The sequence below is a fragment of the Lytechinus variegatus genome, chromosome 11 (assembly GCF_018143015.1).
Source record: "Lytechinus variegatus isolate NC3 chromosome 11, Lvar_3.0, whole genome shotgun sequence".
Taxonomy (NCBI): Eukaryota; Metazoa; Echinodermata; class Echinoidea; order Temnopleuroida; family Toxopneustidae; genus Lytechinus; species Lytechinus variegatus.
Window position 1 is genome coordinate 18572997 of NC_054750.1, and position 27342 is coordinate 18600338.

General features: G+C 35.4%; 1 protein-coding gene across 1 annotated transcript in view; it reads left to right on the plus strand.

The window, feature by feature from the left end:
- The first annotated feature begins 771 nt into the window (after window positions 1-771).
- Window positions 772-27342, plus strand: part of LOC121423586 (ankyrin repeat, PH and SEC7 domain containing protein secG-like) — a 32787-nt gene continuing 6216 nt past the window's right edge. Inside the window, exons 1-12 of the mRNA XM_041618955.1 lie at window positions 772-1235; window positions 5478-5692; window positions 10815-10922; window positions 11773-12024; window positions 12663-12749; window positions 13249-13347; window positions 14913-15017; window positions 15873-16007; window positions 23094-23222; window positions 23763-23971; window positions 24762-24848; window positions 25445-25725. Coding sequence (XP_041474889.1) covers window positions 1232-1235; window positions 5478-5692; window positions 10815-10922; window positions 11773-12024; window positions 12663-12749; window positions 13249-13347; window positions 14913-15017; window positions 15873-16007; window positions 23094-23222; window positions 23763-23971; window positions 24762-24848; window positions 25445-25725 — 1711 coding nt within the window. The 5' untranslated portion in view covers window positions 772-1231. The remainder of the gene's footprint in view (window positions 1236-5477; window positions 5693-10814; window positions 10923-11772; window positions 12025-12662; window positions 12750-13248; window positions 13348-14912; window positions 15018-15872; window positions 16008-23093; window positions 23223-23762; window positions 23972-24761; window positions 24849-25444; window positions 25726-27342) is intronic.

A 27342-nucleotide genomic window follows, 5' to 3' on the forward strand; every position in this document is an offset into this window, starting at 1 on the left:
GGGAAAAATATGCGAAAATAAGAGAGAAGAAGAAGAGAAGAAAAGAGAAAGAAGGAAGAAAGAGAGAATAACAGAAGAAAAAAGACAGAAAATTGAGATAGAGAATAAAAAAGTGTACCTGAATTTAAAGAGAATCAGCATATAAATTGTTATGAAATATTATTTTGTTGCTTCAATACGTAATGGAAAAAACAAACAAATAAAAAAATACATCACGTGTTTATCATGTTTTTATGGAAATTGAGGGATCCACCAAAATATTGTTTAGTGAAAGGAGAAGATCTTTCAAATGTTAATGTCGTGTTTTTAATTCATCATGAAAGAAAAAAAAAAGAGGTAGGGATAGAAAATCGAGAAAAAATAGCGAGAGGGAGAGAGAGAGAACAAAAAAGAAGAGAAGAGGTGGGAGATCCCGAACTAATTACACGAGTGTCCTTCATTAGAGCATGGAGCCATTACAGTGTACCGGTCAGTTGTTGTCTGATCACGTTTCCATGGTGACTGCAAGCGGACTGTATTATATAGATTATGGTACAGTGCTATGCGTCCTTGGAAATTATTGAAAATCAAATATATGGGAAATATTCTTTACTTCTTCAACAGCATTGTCAAAATGTAAAGATATCATGCTTGGATAAGCATATTTTGTTGCCTTTTCATTCCAATTCTGTTCATTTTTTAATGATCCACGCCCGCCCCTGCACGCGTCATGCTAGAATCGTTCTATTTAATCCCGTTGCTGGCTCGGTTTACGTAACAGAATAAGCAAACAGAATACATGTACACTGGACGAAGTGTGAAAGACGTATTGGGCTTTGTACTCATTATTGTATAGTGTATATAGGCCTTTTCCCCAATTTGTTGTGTGTTGACAGTACACAAATCAAAGCGTGTGTAAACGCACATACATATGGAATGATACCAAGTGACAGAACGCATCTACCAATAAATCATAGTTTTCCATCTGCACTTCATGAATGGATAAGTTTTGTTTAGTACGCACCTCGAGTCATCGTGACTGGATTTGACAACCGCGTATTAATCATCACAGAGCACGTTTTGTGAGATATAGAGAGCGACAATCGTTTATATAGTAACGCTGCAAGATGGACACCGTGGACACCAAATCTGTCGAAGTGCTCGAGGAAAAACTACCGGCCTGAAACGCTTTTAAAATATTCCTTTGAATTAATATATTCTGAAAAACGGGGATCCTGCCTCCTGATATGAAATGGGTAAGTCAACATTTTATTCGAGATAATTTATTGAGCACAATCGTTACAAGCATTGTATTTTTATGATTTTAAGGAGAAATGTAATATTTTAGTGTTGCTCATTGGGAGGCCCAGATCCAGAAATAAAGGAATATGATGATATTCTTTTTCAATTCAATGAATGAATCATGCATTCAATGATTCGTAACGATGGCAATGACGTCAGCGTATACAGGAACGATGTTCTAAATTGCACAATTTTCTGAATCCGCATAGGACAGGCTTAGGGTGAAAGCACTATTAAATGGGTTTTCTCATTAACCTCAATGAGAAGGGAGGGCTACATACATCCATAATTATAATGGTGAATTTCACAAGCCTTCTATCATGTCTATACTGTTGATATATGTGAAGCTTTTCGAATTCGGTCTAACTGGAAAAGATGCAGATTAAAATGGCTGATTAATCTATTTCTTAAATATATAATTAGCAATGCACGGTTCCATAATTCATGGTCAACGCCGATCGAAGGTTGCATGTTTATTTCGATCCAGTCATTGACCTTGAAAACGGGGTAGATGAACTATGAAAAGTGTTATAATTATAATAATAGTATAGATTACATGTATCTATCTCTTTTCTTTCACATTTCGGCCATTTTTTTATTAGAGGGTAGGTACAAGAAAAATGCTTAATTTTTGTTTATTTTTATGTCAAATATGATCGATATGTACATGCAAGTGGAGGTGCTGTGGCCAAGTGGTGTAAGGCGCCTGGCTATACATGGAAAGTCCGGGGTTCGATCCCCGGCCGTGGCACCTATGCCCATGAATAAGGCATTTAATCTGCAATGCTCTTTTATCCTGCTTTCAAATAAATGGAAATGCTATATGCATTATTGGTAACTAGGTGTGCACTTGTTTAAAAAAAAGTTATCCAGCTCACTTTTTTTTATCTGGGACTCATTTACATTCGAAAGATCATAAAGATGGAGAGTAATCGTTATAGACCAATGTTACATGTCTATGGAATAAATTTTTTAATAGTAAGTTTTGGTCTTGATTTTATTTTTAACATGTTATATTTCGCTGCCAACCTGCATGAAGCGTCTAAGAATAGAAAATATATAGGAGGGAGGGTATTAAAGGATCGATAAAAGACGGGTGTTTGGTCTTTACAATCATACCACCTGCTATATAGACAACCATCAATAGACGAATTATCCCCTCAATAATAGTGATGGCTTATAGAAAAGGAGACCAAGTTATTGATCTGATGATAACGTGGAGCGTTCTCCTGGGGCTGATTTGATATGCAATACACTGTACAAAATGTTGTAAAATTACTAATTGAGATTATATTATTTTGGTAATCACTAAACATAATCATGCCTCTAGAACTCCTGTTATTTGTTGAGAATTGTTGTCAAACCAATGGATATCAAAGATCAAAAAGAAAATATGAAAGAAAATTGAAGCCATAACCAGAGTAGAACATAAATTATCACAATATAACAATGTACCCTCTCCGTTTGACGCCATTCCGGTTTTGAAATAAAAACTGTAACATAATTTTTTTATAAGCAGTATACTGTATATATCGGTACATCGAAAGCCATATTTTCAGAGTATTTCATTTCATGTCTATTTCGAACAATAAAATATGGATTTAATTTTTTTTTTCATTTTCATTCATTTTTCATATATGATGGGAGATATATAGCAATGTAATAAACAGGGATCAACAACGGTAAAAAAGTATAAAAAACTACATTTTTATCAAAACAACGTGAGTAAACAGCTACAGGAAGCAAAATCGAATATGTTTTCGTTTTCTTGATTTCAGTTATTGATTACTTTGTCAATTTGCCTGCTCTAGAGCAGGCTCCTAGTCTGAGGTATAGGCTCGGTGCTTATAAAAAATAATGGAACTTACATTGTCAGGGGCAAATCCACGATTTCATTAATGGGGGGGGGGAGTTTAGCAAGTTTGTTCGGCAGAATAATTTGGAAAGCATAAAGGGGTTTATCCCCCGCAAGGGGGGCGGGGGCTTCCACTTCTCGCATCTCATAAGCAAACTAACAACAATTTATACGTTTTTATCGGGGGGGGGGGTGCCATTTGCCCAATGTCTCTTAATTGGAATGGTGCCTGATCCGTGATATTGTTTTTTCAATCACTTTGAATCAGATATTAATATTCATCACTCATCATTTCATCATTTTTTTCAATTTTACCTATGAAGTTTCATCAATGTAATCGATTCATTATTCGTTTTTTCTTGTAGAGTGAAATTGCACTCCCCTATAGATTTTAATGACCATGACACGTTTTTTTTTGTCAAACTGATGTTTTTCATTCCAACAAAATCGTTTTCATGATATACATAATATATCCTTTTCGTAAAATGACTTTCTAAACACGCACAATCCACTTTCATGATTACAACGAATAAAGGTTAATTGATCGTACATTTTTTATGTTGCTTGAAGATCGTACAAAAGGATACAAAATACGAAAATACCTCGTTCAAAAGATGAATTATTAATGTAATCAATTTTCTCTCTAGTTCACATAGATATGCCCTTCGACTTAATTTGCCTTCTCTTTCCTTTATCCTTTCTGTATTTCCATTTTCCAAGCATGCACAATTGCCTTTAGAAAATTACATTAACTTTGGGAGGATACATTAGATCCCTCTTATGTTACCTCTCTCTCCCTCTGACCCATTTCCCTCTGAAACCGCATTCACTTAGATTTGAAATACCATGACACCTTTTTTTGTCAAAATGATGGATGTTTTCCATTTCAACAAAGTCGTTTTTACGATATAATGTATATCCTTTTTGTAAAATGACTTTCTCAACACGCACAAATCGCTATGACTATAATGAATAAAGGTTTTTTTTTCATTTGTTGCTTGAAGATCGTGCACATGCAGGGATGCAAATGCGGAAATAACTCATTAAAAATGAATTATTAATGATAGCAATGTTCTCTCTCGTCCTAATATATATATATGTAGATATGCCCTTCGAGTTTTCTTTCTCATTATTTCGAAGCATGCACACTTGCCTTGAGAATATTAAATTAACTTTGGGAGCATATATCACATCCTTCTTCTTTCATCTTTCTCTGTCTCCCTCCCTCCCTGCTTTCAATGATCAGGGACGAAAAAAACCCACCGATAACTGGAGGGACGGATATGCAGTTCATGTTCACTAACATGAACATAGAAGAGAAATGATATTCATGAGAGATATTTCGATGAGTGAAGAGAGGATAAGAGAGACAATACAGGAGAGTATTATGTTGATGATGATGATGAGAGGCATTGATAAGTCAGGTAGTGCCATTCCGAGGCGCATTATTGCTCTAGTTTGCAAGATCTGCCGATTCTATAGGAGATTGTTGCATAAACATTTATCGTCCGACAATTAAGTTGTCAGATCTGACAACCTTTAATCCATGATTTTGAGAAGAACAATTCATATTGCAACTGTCGGACAAGTTCTTTCATAAATCGCTCCCCAGTGCCTAGTGCATTCACAATTCATAATCACTCCTGACAGCTAGGTTCCCATTCATTTCACCTGGGTTGAGAGCTACAGAACGTGGACATGATGGATATATTTCTTGCTGTGGGAAAACGCGCCATGAAGATCGGCTGAGCACAAATTAAGAAACTGTAGTTTACTGTAGTTTTGCATCTTTTAAATGACAATAATCTACTCAAAATCTGATCAGGAAAACCCTCATATTCAACAACACAGCGGCCAGACATTATTTTTATAATGAACGAAAGTTGTTTCTCCTGTCTTCATTTCTCGCAAGATATACTGCAAAAGTAGTGGTGTTAAACCTCACTACACCAGTCCGTGTTAAAGAGAGCCTCATTTTAACGACAGTGTCCAATTCAAGGTGCTAGTTGTTAGTTCATTAGCCATTGGTGTACTTTGACACCTGAAGCTGCGTTCGTTTCACTCATAAACACCGACTGGAGAGGTGTTCAACACTATACATTTTACAGTGTGTATGTTTAAGGCTGTGAAAGGAATTTTGATCAAGATGATTTGAAGATGAGGAATGGGCTTAGGTTTTAATCTAGGTTTGCAGGTTTCGTTTGGAGCAATCATCACCTGAGCGAATATCTGGAATCAACGTATCCCAAGAAAACAGTCTCCATACTTGCATTATATTATAACATCTATAATACTGTGGTGATAGATCTACTGTACAATTCCCCTTTTCTCTGGTTAACAGGTGATCCGGAGGAAGAGGGTAGGAGCATTTCCGAATCGTCGGATACTGCCGAAAACTCAACGAAACCAGCCGAAGGTGACACGGAAACTACCGAGAAGGACACGATGAATGGGGTCTGTATTGAATGTGGGAAACCTCCTTCTTTCTACAGCATCTATGACAGACAGAAAATACTGTTTTGCTCTTCAGAATGTCACGGAAAGAGAAATGAAAAAGTAAGTGAGGAAAGATCAGCAAGATGAATGATTTAAATAGTTATTTGAATGATTATTTTTTTGATACAATTTATGGCTTTCAACCAAATAGATAACATTTACAACATTCCATTTTTATTTTTTTAACATTCAATTTGTTTGAATGAGTTTGTAGTTAATCAATATTGTTCATTATTTTAGTTCATTTTTATCAATTATTAATCTATTTGATCAATTCAACCCTTCATCGATATGTTCATTTCCGCATACATTCGTAATTCCGAAGCTTCGTAATTCAGATGGTTCGGTTATTCCGAAGGTTCGTATTTCCGAAGGTTCGTAATTCCGAAGGTTCGTAATTCCGAAGGTTCGTCAATCCGAAAACGAAATAAGGTTCGTAATTCCGAAGGTTCGTTAATCCGAAAACGAAATAAGGTTCGTAATTCCGAAGGTTCGTTAATTCGAAAACAAAATAAGGTTCGTATTTCCGAAGGTTCGTTAATCCGAAAACGAAATAAGGTTCGTAATTCCGAAGGTTCGTTAATCCGAAAACGAAATAAGGTTCGTTAATCCGAAAACGAAATAAGGTTCGTTAATCCGAAAATTAAATAAGGTTCGTATTTCCGAAAATGAAAATAATTCATTTTGGTAACACAAACGATGTTGTCATTACAAGATTACACGATATTATGCAATGATAGTCATAACGATCGATGATACATGCGTGTGTTGGGGCCAAAGCATGTATTTCATTAAGAGTGGCGCCCTGATCAAGCATAGGCTAATTTCGATTTTATCTGAGCAATTGCTGCCTATAAGCAAATGGTTTAATTAAAGATGCAGGGGATCAAGTGTGTCGGAAGCGTGCGAGCAACCTCTAGATAATAGGATTTGTATTGGAGGGGATGTCATTTTTAATAACAGCTTCTGCTGGTAATAAAAATAATACTAATAATGATCCTTGTGAGATGTTGAAAGCGCGAATCGCAAGCTGAAACTAGTAGACATTTCATGTAACAAGACGTGAAGTGAGCATTCGGAACATTTTTTGTAATCGTGAGAAAGATGTGTATCTTTCTAAAGAATTAATGCGAGGGCGAGCTGTAATTTGTTTATATACTGACCTGGGGCCCGTTGCATGAAACTTTTTACCTGAGAAAACTCAGGTTGTTTTTACAGGAGTTTTTGCCCTGTGCTAAAGTCAATGGCGGAAATCAGACTAACCTTAGTTTTCAGTTTTTACCAGAGTTTTCTCAGGTAAAAAGTTTTATGCAACAGGCTTCAGAAAGTAATCTTTTAAGGACTGCATTTAGTGACTCATGAATAGAATGTATATCTCACGAACTAAATAATGAGAGCGCGAACCGCAAGCTTAAAATTTGTGATATTCCAACCTGAAAACTGGACATTTCATACTTCTTTTTTGTAACCAGGAATAGAATGAGTTGCTCAATAAAAAATAATTGATGCGGGCGAGAAACGTGAGCCAAATTTTTCCGATTTTCCAACCTGAAAACTGGACATTCTACGTGTTCTAAGCATTGTTGTAAAAAAAAATAATAGCTGGGAGAATAGTTTTCAGAACTGAAGTGACTTCCCCGGGTAAATGATATCTGTATCAATATTATCATTCTAGGCCCACATGAAATTTCCAAAAGTTTGAGCACGTGATTCGCTCGCAACATCTCACAAGGATGCCCTTTTAACAATAATTGACCAAAAAGGTGAATTGACATCTTCAGATTTGACTTTTTCCCCCAAACCCCTTGCTCTCTAAGCTCGCAGAAATGAAACGTATATATATAACTTTAGTGATCACTTAAAAAATTGTGCTCAATTAAGTTACTACAAAACACACAACCTCTTTACACAGATGATAATCTAATGGTGAAAATATCCGTTTGCACCAAATTGCCCCTATTGGCCCCTTTTTTTTGCTTTGCCCCCCCCAAAAAAAAGAAAAACGTTCCGCCGCCATTGGTTAAAACACGCATCGTCTTCATGGCTAACTGCAAAAAGTTCTTAAAAATGTCCCCTTTAGATCAGGTCAGAGCTTATATATTTAAAAATTCTGTTCGCGCTTCTTGCTAGCAGTTATTGTCTAAATTTAGTTACATAGGCATCTCGCTTTGAAGATCACAAACATATTGCCCATCATATTAATAAAAATATATAGCTCGCGCTCGCATTATTTAAAAGGGTTTATCATGTTATTACATATTTACTTTATTTTATAAGGATAAAGCTAATTATTGACTGTTAGGACTACCCTTTCAAAGAAACAAAAAAAAAATCAACTTTAAACTGCCGATCAAGGAAAATATGGCTAAAACAAATTGCCCCCCCCCCTCTATTTGACGAAAGTTGGATCCGCCGGGAGGGAGGCAGGGGGCATCAAAAATGAAATAAAAAACAGGGGAATTAATATTTTCCAAAATGGGAAAGTTCCTTTTTCAAAAATAAATATGCCGTTTTTCATGTTTTTTCGAAATAAAATACTCTTTTTAAAGTATACAAGTTAAGTTAAGTTTTCAGGCTGGAATATTGAAAAAATTCAGCTTGCGCTTCGCACTCTCATTCGATTGGTGAAATATGCATCCTAAAGAGGTCACTAAATGCTTTTTTTAACAGGTTCCTTTTCTGGTCAGTATGTTTAAGCTTGCGTTTTGCGCTCGTGTTAATTCTTTAGTTAGATGCACATCTTTTTAATGACAGCAGAAATCTGCTCGGATTTTTAAAAACTAATTTTCATTTTTTATTTAAATAACCTAAAGTTTTAGCTTGTGATTCACGCTCGCAACACCTCACAATAATGCCATTTTAAGAATAATTGACCACAAAAAAACGTTATACAACTTCACCTTTGAATTTGTTTTACCAAGCCGCTCGCTCATTATATTCTCTCCCGAAAAATAAAGCCTAAATATACATTTTGCCATAATAAGAAGTCACTTCAAAAAAGTTTTTCTCTACTTAATCACTATCAAACACACAATGACTTCAAGCAGATGATAATCTTAAGGTGAAAATATCACCAAAGTGCCCATTTTGACGTATGAGTTTCATATTTTGGCTTTACCCCCAACGAAAATTCGTTCGGCCGCCCTTGCCTTCCCATCCTCATATGATAATTGAACGGCAACAGTGTCCCCCGCCCCCCTCCCCTTGCCTCTGCTTTCCCGGTTTTCATTTTTCGGATTAACGAACCTTATTTTGTTTTCGGATTAACGAACCTTATTTCGTTTTTGGATTAACGAACCTTCGGAAAAACGAACCTTATTTCGTTTTCGGATTAACGAACCTTCGGAAAAACGAACCTTATTTCGTTTTCGGATCAACGAACCTTCGGAATAACGAACCTTTTTCCGTTTTCGGATTAACGAACCTTCGGAACAACGAACCTTATTTCGTTTTCGGATTATCGAACCTTCGGAATAACGAATCGTCGGAATTACGCCACAAATGTTCGGATTAACGAATCCTTTTTCGTTTTCGGATTAACGAACATCGAGGTATAGGCAATTTACGTGTTTCGGAATTACGAACCTTCGGAATAACGAACCTTCGGAATTACGAAGTGTAACCGTTTATTTCATACGGTCATTCAAGAGAGTTATTAATCATTTCGTTTACAAGTATTCATTCGACTCAATGATTGGTCAAAATTTGTTTGGGCCGTGTTCAATTCGATATCATAATTAATCATTAAAGATAAAATTGTGATTAATTTAACAATATAACTGATCATTTTCGATAAGATTGTGATAAATTAGGACAATATTATTGATCATTATCGATAATAATTCGTCTAATTCTACACACTATAATAGCGTGTAATTTACTAAGAATTTTATTTTACAATTTCCTTTATTCAATACCGAAATGGCGCCCAGGAGAATCGGCAATAAAATTTACGTATTATGTTTTTTTTAATTGTGTGTCAGTTATTAATTGATGCATAATAGCTGTAGGGGGACCTCAGAATCAGACATAGGCTAATCATATCTGATTGCCTCGAAAGGCTAAATAGCATATCATTAGTAGATCTGAAACGATCCTAAATGTTGTAACTTCAGACTTTATCAGCGTCGATTTAAGACCTGTCAGTATAGCTACAATAGTTACTGACACTATTTAAATCGACGCTAATAAATAACTCAGGTATGGAAACAGTAGCGTACCTATGATTTTCCATAGGGGGGGGGGGGGGCAAAATCGTCCGTCAAAAATTTGACCAGCAAAAAAAAAGGTCTTCAACAACAAATAAAGGATTTCGTACCAGAAAAAATTGACAAAAAAAGGTCCTCAACAGGATATAAAGGACATTTCGCACCAGAAAAAAAAATGACAAGCAAAAAAAAAGGAAAAAAAAAGAAAAAAGGGGGTCTTCAACTTCGTCTGGTAAGCTAGTGTATGGAAATACAGTTACCAGTCTTCCAATTAGAATCATGAACATTTTGGGTTTTTTTTTCATTCCCATAATTGCCTTTGATTACGCCACCATAATCAAGTTAAAAGAATGGATAAGACTAAATAGAATGATTAGTCTGTATAACGATTATGCACTCATGTGTTGCTAAGCAATCAACACTTGGGCACCGAGTAACATTGAAGTATCCTCATAAGATTTGAAGCGGTAGGCCTACACAGCAAAAACTGTACGTGGTGTTAACCGGTATACATAGAGGACCACACCAGTTATTTTACACCGGTGTTAAATTGGTGGTGTTAGTTTTACACATATAGGCGTTATTACAACACCTTTTTGTTGTTACATTTACACTCTGGTGTTATGTTTAATCTCTATGGTGTAATTTTAACACCTCAGGGTGTGGTCCTCTATTAACACCAATTGGTGTCAGTTTTAACACCGCAGTTTTTACAGTGTACGTTTAAAAAAAAAGCCTTGCAGAGTCAGCTCTTGTACATAAGGCATGTTGAGAGAGAGAGAGGGAGGGAGAGAGAGAAGGGGGAGGGGATTGGGCGAGGTTGTTGAGAGAACAGAAAATACAATGAAACTGAACCCCATTTGATCTCTTTCATGTCTGACTGTTATATCTTTAAAAAGCCCATAAAGACGTCCTCACAATGATTATAAAGCAAATTGGTTTTGAAACTTATTACCATTGCTTATGTTTTTCAGGAAAGATCACCAAATCTAATGCTTGTTAAGCTGGTGGAGAAGAAGAGTGATGATGTCGAAGATAAAGCTAACGAGGAGAAGGATACTGATGAACTAGTAGATGCAGCGGTAAGGATTAATACCTAAACAAAAAGCTAATATAAATAAACAGAGAAAAAAAATCAAGCAAATGTAGCGCTGAAAATTTATAGAAAAATGGACGTTAATTAAGGAAGTTATGGGATTTTAAAGTTTTGAATTATTATCGCACAGCAGTGATGCGGACGATGGACATATTATTTCTTTTGCATTTTAATATCATGACATATCAAGGAATCTTTTTTCAACTCATAAACATGGTTTCATTTCTCGTACTCAACCAACCAACCGACCAACCAACCGACCGACCAACCAACCAACCGACCAACCAACCGACCGACCAACCAACCGACCGACCAATCGACCGACCAACCAACCAATCGACCAACCAATCGACAAACCAACCAACCGACCAATCAACCAACCAACCCACCATCCGATCGACCAACCGACCGACTAACCAACCGACCGACCGACCAACCGACCGACCGACCAACCAACCAACCAACCAACCTGACCAACCAACCTGACCAACCAACCAACCGACCGATCGACCGACCGACCGATCGACCAACTAACCAACCAACCAGTAATTTCGATATACCAGTCACCAATAGTCATGATATAGGACGAGAGCCAAAAAAAGAGAGACTTAAGTGCATAAGAGATATATTATTAGTATATATCTCCATGCCTAAGTGTCTCAAATAATTTATTGTTGCAACATTATCTTACGCTACTCTTATCACTATCGTATTATTCTTTTCCACTTTCTCTACTTTTTTATTGTCTTTTCAAAAATTTTCACGACTTTACAAATACAAGCACTTAATATTTTCATGATCTGGTGATTATGTGTATTTTTTAAATCATTTTTAAGCTTGATCAGGACATCTTTGAATGCTGTCATGGCGGACTCACGAACAACACAAATCTGCATAAGTTATTAGAAGGTGGGGCTGATGTAAATCAAAAGGATCCAAGCGACCAACCATTGCTCATCTACGCGGTAGCAAATGGTGACGTCACGACTATCAATCTCTTATTGGAGAAAGGTGCTGACATTAATCAACGCGGTAAAGGACAGACCACGCCCCTTATGACTGCAGCTGATATTGGTGCTAAAGAAAAGGTATTCCGACGGTGTGTGTGTGTGGGGGGGGGGGGGGGCTGAAGTAAAAGTGTATTAAAAGTTTTCTAAAGAGACAGGGGGCCTATGGGGCGTGATAGTAAAGGTGTGATAAAACTAAAGTTCACTGTTTATTTGTATGCCAGAAATACTTTGACGCAAAATTCGATCCCAAGGGTTAATCCTGGGTTTGTCGTGGGGGGGGGGGGGGGAGGGGATGTGATTTTTTTAAGTATGAAATAATGAGTCTTATCACTTTGGTATATTCTTTATTATTCTTCCGAACTTTTTATGTAAGTTGGATCATTTAATATCCCATTCTTTATGTTAAATAATAGTAATCCTGTTTGGTAACCATGCCCGATTTTTAAATTATTTTGACACTCTTTCATTTTTATCTCCTCTTTCTTCTCCGATTCTCTTCCTCCGTCTTTCCATATTTCTCTTTCCCCTACTCTCTTCATTGTTTCTCATATTCTTCTGTTTCCCCTTTCCTTTCCATAATCTCATCTGTCTCTTTTTTACCACTATATTTCTCCCTCAATCTCTCTCTTTATCCCTACCTCCCCCTTCTCTTTTTCTCGCCATTTTTCGTTCTGCTCCTTTGCATTTCTATTTTCCTGACGTTCATAAACCTACAGGTTTCATTCTTATTAAGTAAAGATGCAGACACGATATTAAAAGATGACGATGGAAAGACAGCGCTCCATAGAACTGAAAGAAATCGAGTAAGTCAAATCAAATAATTATCTTCCTATATTATTTACCTCGAAGCCTTTATGAGGTTTTGGTAAGTCTCCCCTAATAGTGTTTCCTACCGTTCCAATTCAATACCAACTTCCACTGACCCTTTGAATGATATGAACGTTAGATCGTGCTCAAGTATTATCCTTCACCAAGTAGAACACTCTGGATAGGCTTTAGATTTCTCTACAATCCAACATCACTCTATTTCTTTCTTTCTTGGAGGTTTCAGAAATAAGATATTTTTATCTAAAGCTCGAACGTACGGAAGTACTGTTGTTTTTCGCTTTACTTCTTTTCTACGTCTGTAAATTTTTGTACAAACACTGCCACTTGCATGTATATCTTTTGATGAAAATGGCGATATTTTTCACATCGATTTTTTTCTGGATTTCATTTTCCAGCATATAATGCCGCTGATATCCATAATTTACTGATTTACCAAACTTTTTTGTTTTTCATTTCGTTTCTATTTCTTTCTAGAATACCAAGTGTGCTGAGTTGCTGATCGAGAAAAATCCCGAACTCTTACAAGCTCGTGACAACTGTCAACAAACTATTTTACATCAAGCGGCTGGGGAGGTAAGTCCACACATAATCATAATAACGATCAACGGCTGATAGTTATATTTAATAAATAAAAAGTTACTCGGTTTAGATTGAAACTAGATAATCTCGGAAAGAAAGCTTCTGCATAAGAAAACAATGAAAACTACAACGCTACTTAGTAGCACAGATGATTGATTACTAAAAACAATCTATTCTCTAACAATTACAATAATAGATGCGGAGCCTTGTACATTAATAAAACAAAAACAAAACAAAAATATAACATATCGCTCCCTGCTTAAAAATATGCCTACGTTGCAATAATCATGAGCCCTCCTTTAGCTCGAAAGCAATTAAACCTTTAAATTTGATTACCTCAGATCCATTAGCATGTTATTCCAAATGATATCAAATAGAGTAGGCTTTTAATTATGTTTAATTAATCATATATTCCTTTATGAAAGGCAGACTGACTATAGAATATATCCATGGAGACGAGAGTTTAACAATGATCAGGCGCAGTGTATGATGTAAGCTAGGTTTGGACAATGGCACAGGGTTGATTAGAGATAATATACTCTCGTCTCGTTGTTGCGTGATCAATAACATGCATGTAATGTTTGAAGGATTTTGAAAGCATGTTAATAATTACTTCACATGGTTTATTCTTCTTTGTTAAAATAGGGGAGGGGGCAAAGTAAATTTGACAGGCAAAAAAAAAAAAAGAGAAAAAAGGCAGTCACCCCAAAAGTTAGGTTATTTCGACCAAAATAAATTTGAAAAGCAAAAAAAGGCAATCACCCCAAAAGTACTGTCATTTAAAAAATGGTAATCACCCAATAAGTAAGGTCATCTCGTCGAAAATACATGTTTTATTTCAAATCTCAAAAGACCAAAAATAGTTGGGGGACGTTTGATATTGTGCCCCCTGCTATTTTTTGGTAGGGGGACGCGTATCCCAGTCCCTCCCTCTGGGATTTCCGCCCATGTACCTTGGAAACATTTTCTGTCAAGCCAACACAGAAAAAAAATTGACAAGATTGTTTCGTGATACGACGAACGTGGCTTATTCGACGAATGGCGCATTAGCATGTCTTTTGTATTCTTTGTTAAGCTTCTCTCACTGATCCCTGAAATGAGAACGAATTCAGATTCATCCGTGAGTTTCTGCGCAAATCGTTTCTGATATGTCTCAGTATTTATTATTTGTAATATTTGTAATCTGTCATGCGTGAACGATTTGTTGGTTTTGAACTGTTTGTTTCAAATTAGAGATGAGATTTCATTCTTCCCATGAGTATCAAATTCATAGTAAAAAACGTATTTAATAATTATGAAATTTATCTCTGAAAACGGGTTTCCCTTTTTTGTGGGACGCACTGTATAATAAAATTAGTTTTCGCATTGACAGGGTGGGAATTTTTGCTCTCTCGTTTCGCTCGCTCCTGACTTTTTAAATAAGAAATGTTGGTTCATACGTCATGATTACCCCCTTAAAAGATTTTTCGCATTTCGCTAATTTTGACGGATGTTTATTCCTAGCTGGAGCATTTTCATTAATGACGACGTTACCCTCTTTCTATCTTTAATATTTACAGGGCAATAAGGATCTTGTTGAATTTTTGTTAGAGAAGGACGCCGATCTGTGTGCCATGGACAATCTAGATCGATCAGCCCTTCATTGGGCGGTCATACAAGGCATGGTAAGTTACTATTTGAATTGAGAATCAATATTTTATCTATAACTCTCTCTCTCTCTCCCGCCCCCTCTCTCCGTCGCTCTATTTTGCATCAGTGATACTCGTCATATATGGAACGCCAAAATGACAATTGTAAGCAATTGTTTCAACTTGTCCATATTTCGTACCATTCTCTACCACCCTCCCCCTCTCACCCTATTTTATTGATTTAACACCAGCCCGGAATCTATATGATATATGTCCACATCAGAGAAGTGTGAAACAACACCAGTTTGGTTTTGGTCTAACACCAGATAGGTGTTTATACAACACCAATTAGTATTAAATAGTATTGGTTTGATTCCAAACTGGTGTTGTTTCAGTACTTCTCTGGTGTGGACTAATATAGATTCCGGGCTGGTGTTAAATCAACACCGGAGATTTTGCAGTGTATCAATCTCCATTCTCTTTATGCCATAATGACGCTCATATATGGAACGCCAAAAGGACAATTTTAGTTGTCAATATCAACTTGTCCCAAGTTCGTACCATAGTTACCGGGAGCTAAAATGACAAATTATATGAGGTTAAAGTAAGTATTGTTTTGACAATCACACGGGCCATCATAAAGAGGGCACTGATTAAATGTTCCACTGGGAGTGGAGACTGTAATTCATAAGCTAGCGTCTAGTGGTGATATGGGTCGCCACTCTCTACCCGGGTGTTTAATGGATTTCCGATAGGAGGTAAGAGTTATTTTTAAAACCTCGTAATATTGTTGTTTAAATATCATTATTGTAATGATAATGATAATCTTATGCTAGTAAGATGAATCATGTTCATTGATTGATGTATAATTTGTTTTTCATGTGTATACAGGAATCAGTAGTGGAAAATCTACTTGAACGTGATTGTTCTAAAGTAATCGACCTACCTGATCGATTTGGAGTCAGATCGATACATTATGCGATACAGAGCAATAGAGCAGATATCGCGGAACTGCTTATCGGGAAGGTGTGTATACTTTCATGTTAATAAAAAAAGTTTTAACAGAAGAAAAAACATTTAATTCTATTTAATACTGCAGGTACATACCCATCCTAAAGGTTGGAGAGGTCGGACGTGTTTTAAAAGTGCTCTGACATTTTGTGCAATTTTACCGTGTTTCCTGACATTTTGTGAAAACGTTTTATATGGTTGCATCAGAAACTGGATAGTGAATATCAAGGATATACTCATTTTTCATTTGGATTACTTATTTGGATACTATCAAACATTTTTAACTTGAAATTTTGATCATTTTGGAGAAGAAAGTGTCAATAGACTTCTAAAACTAGCATCATTTACGCGTCATTGCCTAGCAACTCATCATTAAACGCATACTGGCTTGGATGGAACGCATCACTGGTATCTCTTTGCGCAACCATTCTTTGTGCGCTTAATTCTGATCGTTTCATGTAATTGTGACGTCACGATGTCTGGGAAGAGAAAGTCGTCGAAAAACAACTCTGGTGATAATGAAGAGACGAATGAAAACTATCTTCTATCACTGATCAAGAATGAGCTAGGGAAACTTTCCAATTCCTTGAATGCTAAGTTGACCGTCTTGGAGCAGTCGATCGACAGTATACGAGAGGGACAAAGCAGTATTGTCAACTCGCTGTCGTTCCTCAACGAGAAATTTGAGGAAATGAAGTTGAAGGCCGAGAAGATAGAAAAGGAAAACAGAGAACTGAAGGAACAAAACATCTGTCTTCAGAAGAGATTCAGTGAGTTGACCTTCCAGCTTAACGAACTTGACCAGTACCACAGAAGAGTCAACTTGGAGGTGGCAGGTGTACCAGAACGACAGGGCGAGGTTCCTGAAAGGATCGTACTTAAAGGGGAAGTTTACCCTGAAGAAAAGTTTATTGTAAAAATAGCAGAAAAATTAATAAAAAATATTGGTGAAGGTTTGAGGATAATCCGTCAAAGATTAAGAAAGTTATTAGAATTAAAAGTTTTGGATTTGTGACGTCATATGCGAGCAGCATTCCTACATAGCGAATGGTAAAAAAATCAATGAAATGTCATTTTCTCAGAAAATTGAAAATGGTTTTTAAAGCGCCTTTTGTATATCAATAGACAAATCATTTCACACCCGATCATAGATAGAAAACAAAATAAAGTCATCAGGAACCATACAAAATTTGAAATTCATTGATTTTTTACCATTCGCTATGTAGGAATGCTGCTCGCATATGACGTCACAAATCCAAAACTTTGAATTCTAATAACTTTCTTAATCTTTAATGGATTTTCCTCAAACCTTCACCAATATTTTTTATTAGTTTTTCTGCTATTTTTACAACAAACTTTTCTTCAGGGTGAACTTCCCCTTTAATATCGCGAAACACATCAGCCCTGAGCTTGCAGCATCCGACTTCGATGTGGTTCATCGGCTGGGTTCCAAACGCCAAGCTGATAACAAAGCCCGCCCAATCATCGTGCGATTCACCACAAGACGAGCTCGTAACATCATGTACGATGGGAGAAGGAAGCTGAAGACTCTCTCCACAAAGGATCTTGGATACAACAGCGATGGCAAGATCTACCTCAATGAAAACTTGATCGCTTCCACTAAGGAGCTAATGAAAGATGTCAACAAGGCCCGCCGAGATGCCGGATACAAGTTCCTGTGGACCCAGAATGGCCGAATCTATGTAAGGAAGGATGAGAAGTGTCAACCCATCATCATTCATTCCAGAGAGGACTTTTCTAAGCTGTAGAAGGACTATCCATGTTTTTCCATTTTCCAGTATTCTTTTTATTTCTTATGAAATTCAAGTCACAAAATTTTTCGCATCGATTAATACTTGTGTTATTTTCCGTGGTATATTTTGCATTCTTTCACTGCCCTTTCAATAATGTTTCAATACCAGACATTTCATGGAGGTCATTTTACTTATTTTTGTGTGCAAATATTCTTCATCAACCGTTAATAATTGTATCAAATAATCTTTCTTTTGTTAAATATTACAACTGCAGTATTTTTCAAACTCGAATTTGGGGTCATGACGCTATCAAATCTAAAAGATGCTTTATATGCTCAGCTTACAAAGATTTTGATTTAAAATGGCAATATATTCTATTTCATAATGGTGGATAATATGCGTGATTTCCCATTTTATCATCTGAATAATGATGATTTCTTATTACTAAATCATCCAAGTCAGGATAAAAGCAATATTATCTCAAATCATCATACTCCATTTGATAGATTTTCTACTGATATTCTTACAAATAATTTTGATGAACTTCAAGTTGAATTCGATATTCATGATAAAGCATACAATCTTTCCTCTTCTCCATATTATACAGAAAATTCATTCAAAGACTATGCTAAATTGATTGGAGAAGATGATGTTTTTATTTTGCATTTGAATATAAGAAGCGCTAACCAAAACTTCGAGAAATTACGATTATTATTAGAAAATACACAATTTGCCAATCCCCCAATCATTGCTCTTACTGAAACTTGGTTCACGGAAACACCTAATTCCTTATGCACCATCCCGAATTATGATATTGTTATAAACAATAGGAAAAATAAAATTGGAGGTGGACTAGCATTATATATTCCGTCTTCATTTGATTATGCAATTAGACATGAATTTGAATATATGAATGATATCATCGAATCCTTATTTGTAGAAGTAAAACTTCAAAAAGATAAGAAAACTGTAATAGGTGTCATCTACAGACCTCCTCAAACTTCTTGTATAGAAGATTTTTTACTTGCTACTAATGAACTTTTGCAAAACGGAGAATTGATAAATAACAATTGTATCATCACTGGTGATTTCAATATTAATCTCTTGACCAGTAATCACTCTGCAACAAACGATTTCCTTGAATTAATGTTAACTTCTACTTTTTTGCCGATTATTTCTAGACCAACCCGTATTACTGATCATTCTGCTACGCTTATAGATAATATATTCTGTAACTCTCACCCTCTTCCGAAAGCTGGCATTGTAACGACAGACATATCCGATCATTTTCTTATTTTTACCCATATCCAAACAATGCAATCACTCGCAAAAATGGAAAAGAAATATAGGATCTGTCGCAACTTTAGTGACAAAAATATTGAACGCCTCCAAGAAGATTTAAGCTCTGTTGATTGGTCTGACGTTTATAACTCGAAAGAGAATGTCGATGACTCATTTGACATATTTTTGAAATGTTTCAATGATTGCTTAGATTCTTGTGTTCCTTTAAAGAAATATCGAAATTACGACTATAAACGTGTTCCAAAGCTACCATGGGTTTCAAAAATGATATTAAGGTCTATCAATCGGAAAAATAATCTGTATGTTTCTTATATATCAAATCCAAATGATGTTTCACGGAATAGATACACGTCTTATAAAAATACCTTAACAACTACTCTCCGAACAGCAAAAAAGAGGTTTTATTCAGAAAAATTACAATCATATAAAAACGACCTTAAAAATACATGGAAAACAATAAATGGGGCTCTAAACAAAATTAACAAATCTAGTGCTGTTAATAAATTATGTGTAGATGGAAATATGGTTGAAGATACTCATTCTATAGCAAATGAATTTAATTCATATTTCTCTCAAATTGGACCAAAGTTAGCTGGAAATATCATCCCTGTAGAAAATTCGTTTAAGGACTTTTTGGACAAACAAAATGATAATTCAATATTTCTTACTCCAGTTCATAGAGAAGAATTACTTGAGATTGTATTTAATTTGAAAGCAGGAAAGACACCCGGATATGATGGCATTACAAATAAAGTATTGAAAAACATTATACATTCTCTTGCTGATCCCCTGCTTCATATATTTAATTTATCATTGCAGCTTGGCCAGGTCCCAAAGAAGATGAAAATAGCTAAAGTTATACCCATTTTCAAGAAGGGGGACCAATTAATTACTAGTAATTATCGCCCAATATCTTTGTTAACTTCGTTCTCAAAAATTCTTGAAAGGATCATTTATAAAAGGACAGTTGCTTTCCTTAAGAAATATAGTATTATATGTGATAATCAATTTGGTTTTAGAGAAAAACATAATACAACTCATGCTATATTGACATTAATAAATAAAATATCTACTTCTTTTGATAATTCTGATCATACTGTAGGATTATTCCTTGACTTCTCAAAAGCATTTGACACAATAGATCATGAAATACTGTTATGTAAGCTATCAAATTACGGTATCAGAGGGACAGCTTTACAATGGTTTAGGAGTTATCTTACTGATAGAATTCAGTTTGTTACAGTAAATGAATCAGAATCTCCAACAAGGCCAGTTTCCTGTGGAATTCCACAAGGTAGTATTCTTGGCCCCTTGTTATTTATACTTTATGTTAATGATATGAAAAATTCATCTCATGTTCTCTCATTTATTCTCTTTGCTGATGATTCCAATATTTTCTATACACACCATGATCCACATGTACTTGTGAGCACTATGAATACAGAATTTAAAAAAGTAACAAACTGGATTAAAGCCAACAAATTGTCACTGAATCTGCAAAAAACTAATTATATGCTTTTTAGTCATTCATTGAAACATCTACCGCATCAAATACTTTTAGATAATACTGAAATCAAAGAAGTGCAAACAACAAAATTTTTAGGTCTTACTATTGATAACAAGCTTACGTGGAATGCTCATATCAACAATACTTGCAAAACTGTGTCAAGAAATATTGGAGTCATCAATAAGCTTAAATACGTTCTACCAGCACAGGCGCTATCCATGTTGTATTGTGCATTAATTCTACCATATCTTAATTATGGAATTCTGGCATGGGGTAATGCCTCTCAAACGAGACTAAATAAAGTCTTGCTACTTCAGAAAAAAGTACTGAGAATAATATGCAATATGTCCTTTAGAGCTCATACGGATGAATTGTTTCGTCAGAAACGTATCCTTAAAATCAATGACCTGTACCGCTTGCAACTATTCCAATTTATGTATCAGCTAGATAGAAATAGTTTACCTAATGTCCTACAAAAGAAATTTATGAGAAACAATACTTTACATTCATATAATACGAGACAATCAAATGACTATCACTTACCTAAAAGTAAAACAGTATTTTCTAGCAAAACTGTATTTTTCACAGGACCAAAACTCTGGAATTCTCTGGACAGAGAAATGAAAGAGACAGCTAATCTTATACGATTTAAATTACTCATCAAAAAATTTCTCCTGAATTCTTATTGATTCAATCTAATATTTGTGAACTTCATACTTATCCACGGTAGTATTGAATATTTTTTTAAGTCAATATTTAATTTTGTATATAGTGTAAATACATTTGTGTTACAGTGTTTATATCTATATAATTTTATAGAATTTTGCTGATTATTTTACTCTATTTGTATCATATTACCCTTGTATAAAGTTTTGATAGGGGGTCTACATTTTACAAGCTCTGCTTTTTAGTAGGCCCCTCCACTTTTTTCATTTCATTGCTACGTTTCAATCCTGCATATGTTATGCATTTTTTTCATTGTAAACATGATTACGAAATGTACTTTGATGATTGTGGAATATGAATATATCAATAAATAAATAAATAAATAAATAAAGGCTTACCGGCAATCACTGGTATAATGATAATAAATAATAATAATAAGTAGTATTTATTACGCTCTCCATAGTTAACTATATCACAGCGTTTACAAACGATTTAAGACAAAAATACATAATAATTACAATACATATACATGCAAAAGAAATTAATCGGAAAAGAGGTATGTTTCTAAAAGTTTCTTAAATTGATCAGAAGAGTTTGAAGATTTAACGAAAGTGGGGATGTAGTTCCATTCTTCAGAAGCAATGTGCGATCACCTGTTTTGTAAACTTTGTAGGCGCTTCAAATACACTTCAAATATAATACATAATACATCTACCTGTAATAGTACGCCGACGATATACTCTCAAAAATGATATCTATTTTATGTCTTTATATTTGTTGCAGTAAATTTCATCAGGGGAAGGCTCAGATGCGGATTGTTGTTCCCTGTAAATTATTTTGTAGCCTTTCATGTAATTTGTTACATCTATGACAACCAGCATTGTAGTGACAGAGGCGTCCTTTCACAATATTTTTTTTTTAATTTCATTTGTCTTCATTAAAGGGGAAGTTCACCCTGAAGAAAACTTTGTTGTAAAAATAGCAGAAAAAATAGTAAAAAATATTGGTGAAGGTTTGAGGAAAATTCGTTAAAGTGTAAGAAAGTTATTAGAGTTCAAAGTTTTGGATTTGTGACGTCATAAACGAGCAGCTGCCTCATGTGTTATGTAATATAAAATGTATGAATTTCAAATTTTGTATGGTTCCTGATGACTTAATTTTGTTTTCTTTTCATGATCGGATGTGAAATGATTTGTCTATTGATATACAAAAGGTACAGTGAAAACTATTTTCAATTTTCTGAGAAAATGGCATTTTATTGTTTTTTTACCATTCGCTATGTAGGAATGCTGCTCGCATATGACGTCACAAATCAAATAATTGAAATTCTAATAACTTTTTAATTATTTGATGAATTTTTCTCAAACCTTCGGCAATATTTTTTATTATTTTTTCTGCTATTTTTACAATAAACTTTTTGTCAGACTGAACTTCCCCTTTAACGTGAACCCTAAAATAATGTGTACGTCGACATCGCAATTAGGCATTCGGAGTTCTATGTTTAGCTTCCTTGGACCAGGGATATGGAACAACATCCCTGCTTGGACTGAATCTTAAAACATGAAACTATTTTTCATCATTATTCTCTCTATCTTCTCTAATTATCTGAATAATCAACACTAGCGTACCTAAGGGGAAAGGCAGTCTGCTCCCCCTGACGAGTCACAACTGATCCAGGGGACGTGCCCCCCCCCCTTTTCAGAAGCAAAATTTATAATTTGTAATGTAAAAAATTGCAACTTGAAGATTTTTTTTTTTTGCTTGTCAAATCTTTTCGCGGACGAAATATCCTCCAAAAAATTGTCCCCCTTTTGGAAAATCCTGGATACGCGGCTGAATAATCAACCATCCTTTTATTGTTCATTCTGTCAGGGATGCGAGTTGGAGGCTGGCGAATCGAGAGGTCTGACCGCTCTTATTTATGCAGTAGCATGCGGGAAGAAAGAAATGCTCAATATCATGATACCAAGGTGCAAAAATATAGATATCACAGATAAAAAGGTAAGAATTTGTGCCGTTGTACTGCAATGGGATGTTTTATTACTAGGAATGTCTTGTGATAAGATGTAATGTTCGAGTAAAGTAGAGAGGAGGAATGATTGATAGAGAGAAATTGAGTTATGCAATTGATGATGACCATATCTCACTGTCATACATTAACTCACGATCATTGTAACTAAATACATAGTTGTTGGCAATTGAAGATACCAAAATAGCGACATGCTAATCGAGGTTATCCAAAAGTATGTTATCATGTAGAATAAGTATTGGTTTACAATAAAATAATATCATTAATCGGTATCAATTCTATACTTCTGAAATATTTTTTCATCTTTTTTATCAAATGTATTTACATTTGTTATCAAAATAAGAAAAAAAAGTATCAACACCATTTACCTTCCCTAAAATAAAACTCACACACACCTCACACGAAAACACTTTATAGTTAAGTTAATTGCAGATCAGTACATGTAAACAAAAATAAAAAAATACTTACAGATTCTCGTTTTCATTACATTTTTTCGTCGTTGTATTCATCAGGGTTGGACGGCTCTCCATCATGCTGCTAAACGAGGGGACGATGACGTATGCATCCTCCTTCTCGATCACCAAGCCAAGTCTGATGTCAAGGATTCAACGGAACAACAAACACCTCTTATTATAGCAGTCAATAGTAAACAACTCGGTGTGGTTAAAATTTTGATAGAGAGGACCCCTTCGTGTAAGGATATCACGGACGCCAAGGGAAGGTAGGGATTCGTAACAATAATTGGGTGTGGCAAGAAACGTAACGTTCATATTACTCAAGTATAAGTCACAGGCCCGGGGGTCACAGGAACAAGCAGAACTGCGCGCTGCAAAAAAAGTTGAGTTGCAATTAAACGGAATCAATTAAGAGCACTGGGGACGATTTTTTGATAGGGGGTGCTAGATTGGGAGAATTATTGACAACCCCCCCATAAAGGTTTCCGGTTTTCACTCCAAAATGAACGTGTTTTTGGTCAGAAAAATTGGCAAGTACACAAAAATAGGTTTACATCTCCGCTTCCCAGCTCCAGGAATCAATTACAAATTTAGGTTTACAAATTTACACTTGATTTTGATTTCGACTCACGTTTTATTTGGAATAAAATATAAGTTACTTGTAAGGTGTCATAAGTATTGGAAAAGGGGCGGGGTTAAGAATAATCTGATGGAGTAGGGGGGGGGGTGAACAAGGTGATGGCTTCTATTTTTGACTCAATTGAAAAAAATCACTACACGACGCATCTTTCTATGTTATATAATTGCCTTTTTTACTTTGTTCTCCCCTTTTAATTTTCATTTGTTTCATCACTTGAAAAAAATCGCATGACGAAGCGGTCGCCCCTGTCATTTGTGACGCTTCTCCTGGATTGAAAGACCATCAAAAAACAAAAAGACAAGAAAATAATGCACCAATATTGGCTACTTTCTTGAATGAAATCTGTCCTCCATTTAACAAATCAATATGGTTCTTTAACTATATATATTTTGTTTTTGCTTTTGTTTTATTTTTAGATCTAGTCTTCATTACGCTGCTGCAAATGGTTATCTCGACATTCTTAGTGTTTTATTAGATACGACAGGAGATTCGCAGGAAGACGGGTGAGATTACACTATATATTAGTCGTGGTTTTACTTGATAAGAAAATAATCTTACTTTGAATTATGTGGGATAGTATTTGAATGAGCTGTCTGTTATAGGACACGTTATTCTTTATGCGACCAACCCTCCCATTTGCTAGCCCAATGAAGAATATGAAGGAGATTCGTGGCAAAGTGTTGGCAATCCAATCCTTAAGTGTGCTTCATTTATGATTTCACAATCTCTGTATGTCTTTTATGATTGGAGAATAAATAAAATACATAACAATGTTTGTTAAACTACGAGTCAACTTTTCCAAAGCGGTTGAACAATATTTGCAGGCCTACTCAGTGTAAATGAAATAAAACAAGAATAATCATATGATATATTCTTTGGGGGATCACGGGTTATCAAGGGCAACTGCATCATACCCCAGCCTATCCGGCATTTTTGTTTTTAAAAAAGTATGTTATGCCTCGTGTTATATTTGTAATGAATTTAACCTGAACACGTAAAACTTGAAATTGGAATACAGTTTGAGCTCAAAACCATGAATTTCATCATTTATAAATGAAATTTGTCGAACTCTATTCTATGTATCTTTTATGCTGTTCAGGGATGCAGAATTGCAAGATTTCATCAACTCAAAGGATAGCTCTGGTTATAGCGCCCTCTATCTGGCTGCAAAGAACAATCACAGAGATTGTTGCAAGCATCTCATTGACAAAGGAGCGATCATCGAGGATTCCTGCCGAGATCTTCTCTTTGAATTGGGTTTAATTGATCCTCAGGTAGAAGAAGAGGAGAATGAAGACAGGAGCAGTACGTCATCCCGCCAGCGGTATGGGGTCGATGAAACGTCGGATGAGACAGAAAAAATCGAAGACTTAGATCTAGGTGAGAGATAAGAAGTACCCTCATTAAGGTTCATTATAATCCATTAGATAATGGTATAACGGCTTGTTGAATGCTCTCAAGAATATTTCTGACTACTTTACATTGTTTTGATCTAATCTATTGTGCCTCAAGAAATCCGTAAATATCTCAAATGATGTCATCATGACGCGATAATTTCCAAATCTTACCCTTTTCCGATTTGTGTGCATTGCACACAAATCGGAAAAGGGTAAGATTTGGAAAGTCGTTTTTATTCACATAAACAGACAACAATAGAGGGCAATTCGCCAAATTTTGTCAAACTTGAAATTAAAAAGAAGAACCTCAAATCAACAGCCTTGTGATATGAAAAGTCTTGTTGCTAATGATCATTTACTAATATTAGATTTTTGAAAAAAATGGACGGGTGAAGGATAAAGTATTCAGTAAGAAACCATTTTTTCTTTCATAATATTTTTTAAGCTTCAGAAAGCCGGATTAATTAACAACAACAAAGTACATGCAAATAAATGCTCTTAGTGACAAGTGCGGGGACAAGTGTCCAACATTTACATAAGATATCCTCTGCAAGGAAAACAAAATGATATGTTACAGAAATGGTATTTAATTCACCGTTATAATAATAATATAGAATATTTCTAAAGCGCCAAATCCACATTGATTATGTGCTCAAGGCGCTGAAATATACTTGGTATATCATTATTACCCCAGCTGTAGCTGAGCGGCCATATATGCGCAAAAGCATTCAAGGAATAAATCATACCGGGTACACATTCACTTCACCTGGGTCGAGTGCAGCACACTGTGGATAAATTTCTTGCCGAAGAAAAGTACGCCATGGCTGGGATTCGAACCCAAGACCCTCTGTTTCAAAGTCCAAAGACCAATCCACTGGGCTACAACGCTCCAATTATGTTTATTTACTGAAACTGTTGCACTTTTAACAATGTATGTGCATGTTCGCGATATTGTATATTCAAGGCAGTAAGTTGTTTCCATGGAATAATTCATTCAGCGTACATTACAGTTCCCCCCTTTTTATATACCTTTTCCAAGTGGTCTTCTCGGAAAGAGCAAGTTTCCATCTTCTATTTTTATCAGATTGAATGGGGATGTTAGTGCCAAACATCCATTTCCTTATCAATTTTAATCTTATAAAGCTATTAACTAGCGTTATAAGACGCTTGGCCTTAAGAGTGCTCCATCTTTCTATTCAGTTATCTCCATGAAATGGGTGACGTCACATAAAAACCTAGTGTGACGAAACAATGGAACATCAAGCCTGAAGGCTCACTGCCACATTTCTCGAAGTGATAAAAGTAAAAATATATATTCATATTACTATAAAACAATTAGAGGAAATAGGAATGTAAAACGAAGTGATATGTTGAATGGATTACTCTTAAATAGAAAAGGAGAATTATAATAAGATAATAACAACAACATGGATGAATCGTTTTTAAAGCAACATTTAAAGGGTAAATTGAATTCTAAAGAGAGACCAATAACGAGGAAGTTCCTTTGATTTTTGACAAACCCAAATAGGGAGCTTTATTATACTTGGCCATTTCTAACGAACGTCGATAAATAGGGAACAAATAATAGAATAACAAGGAT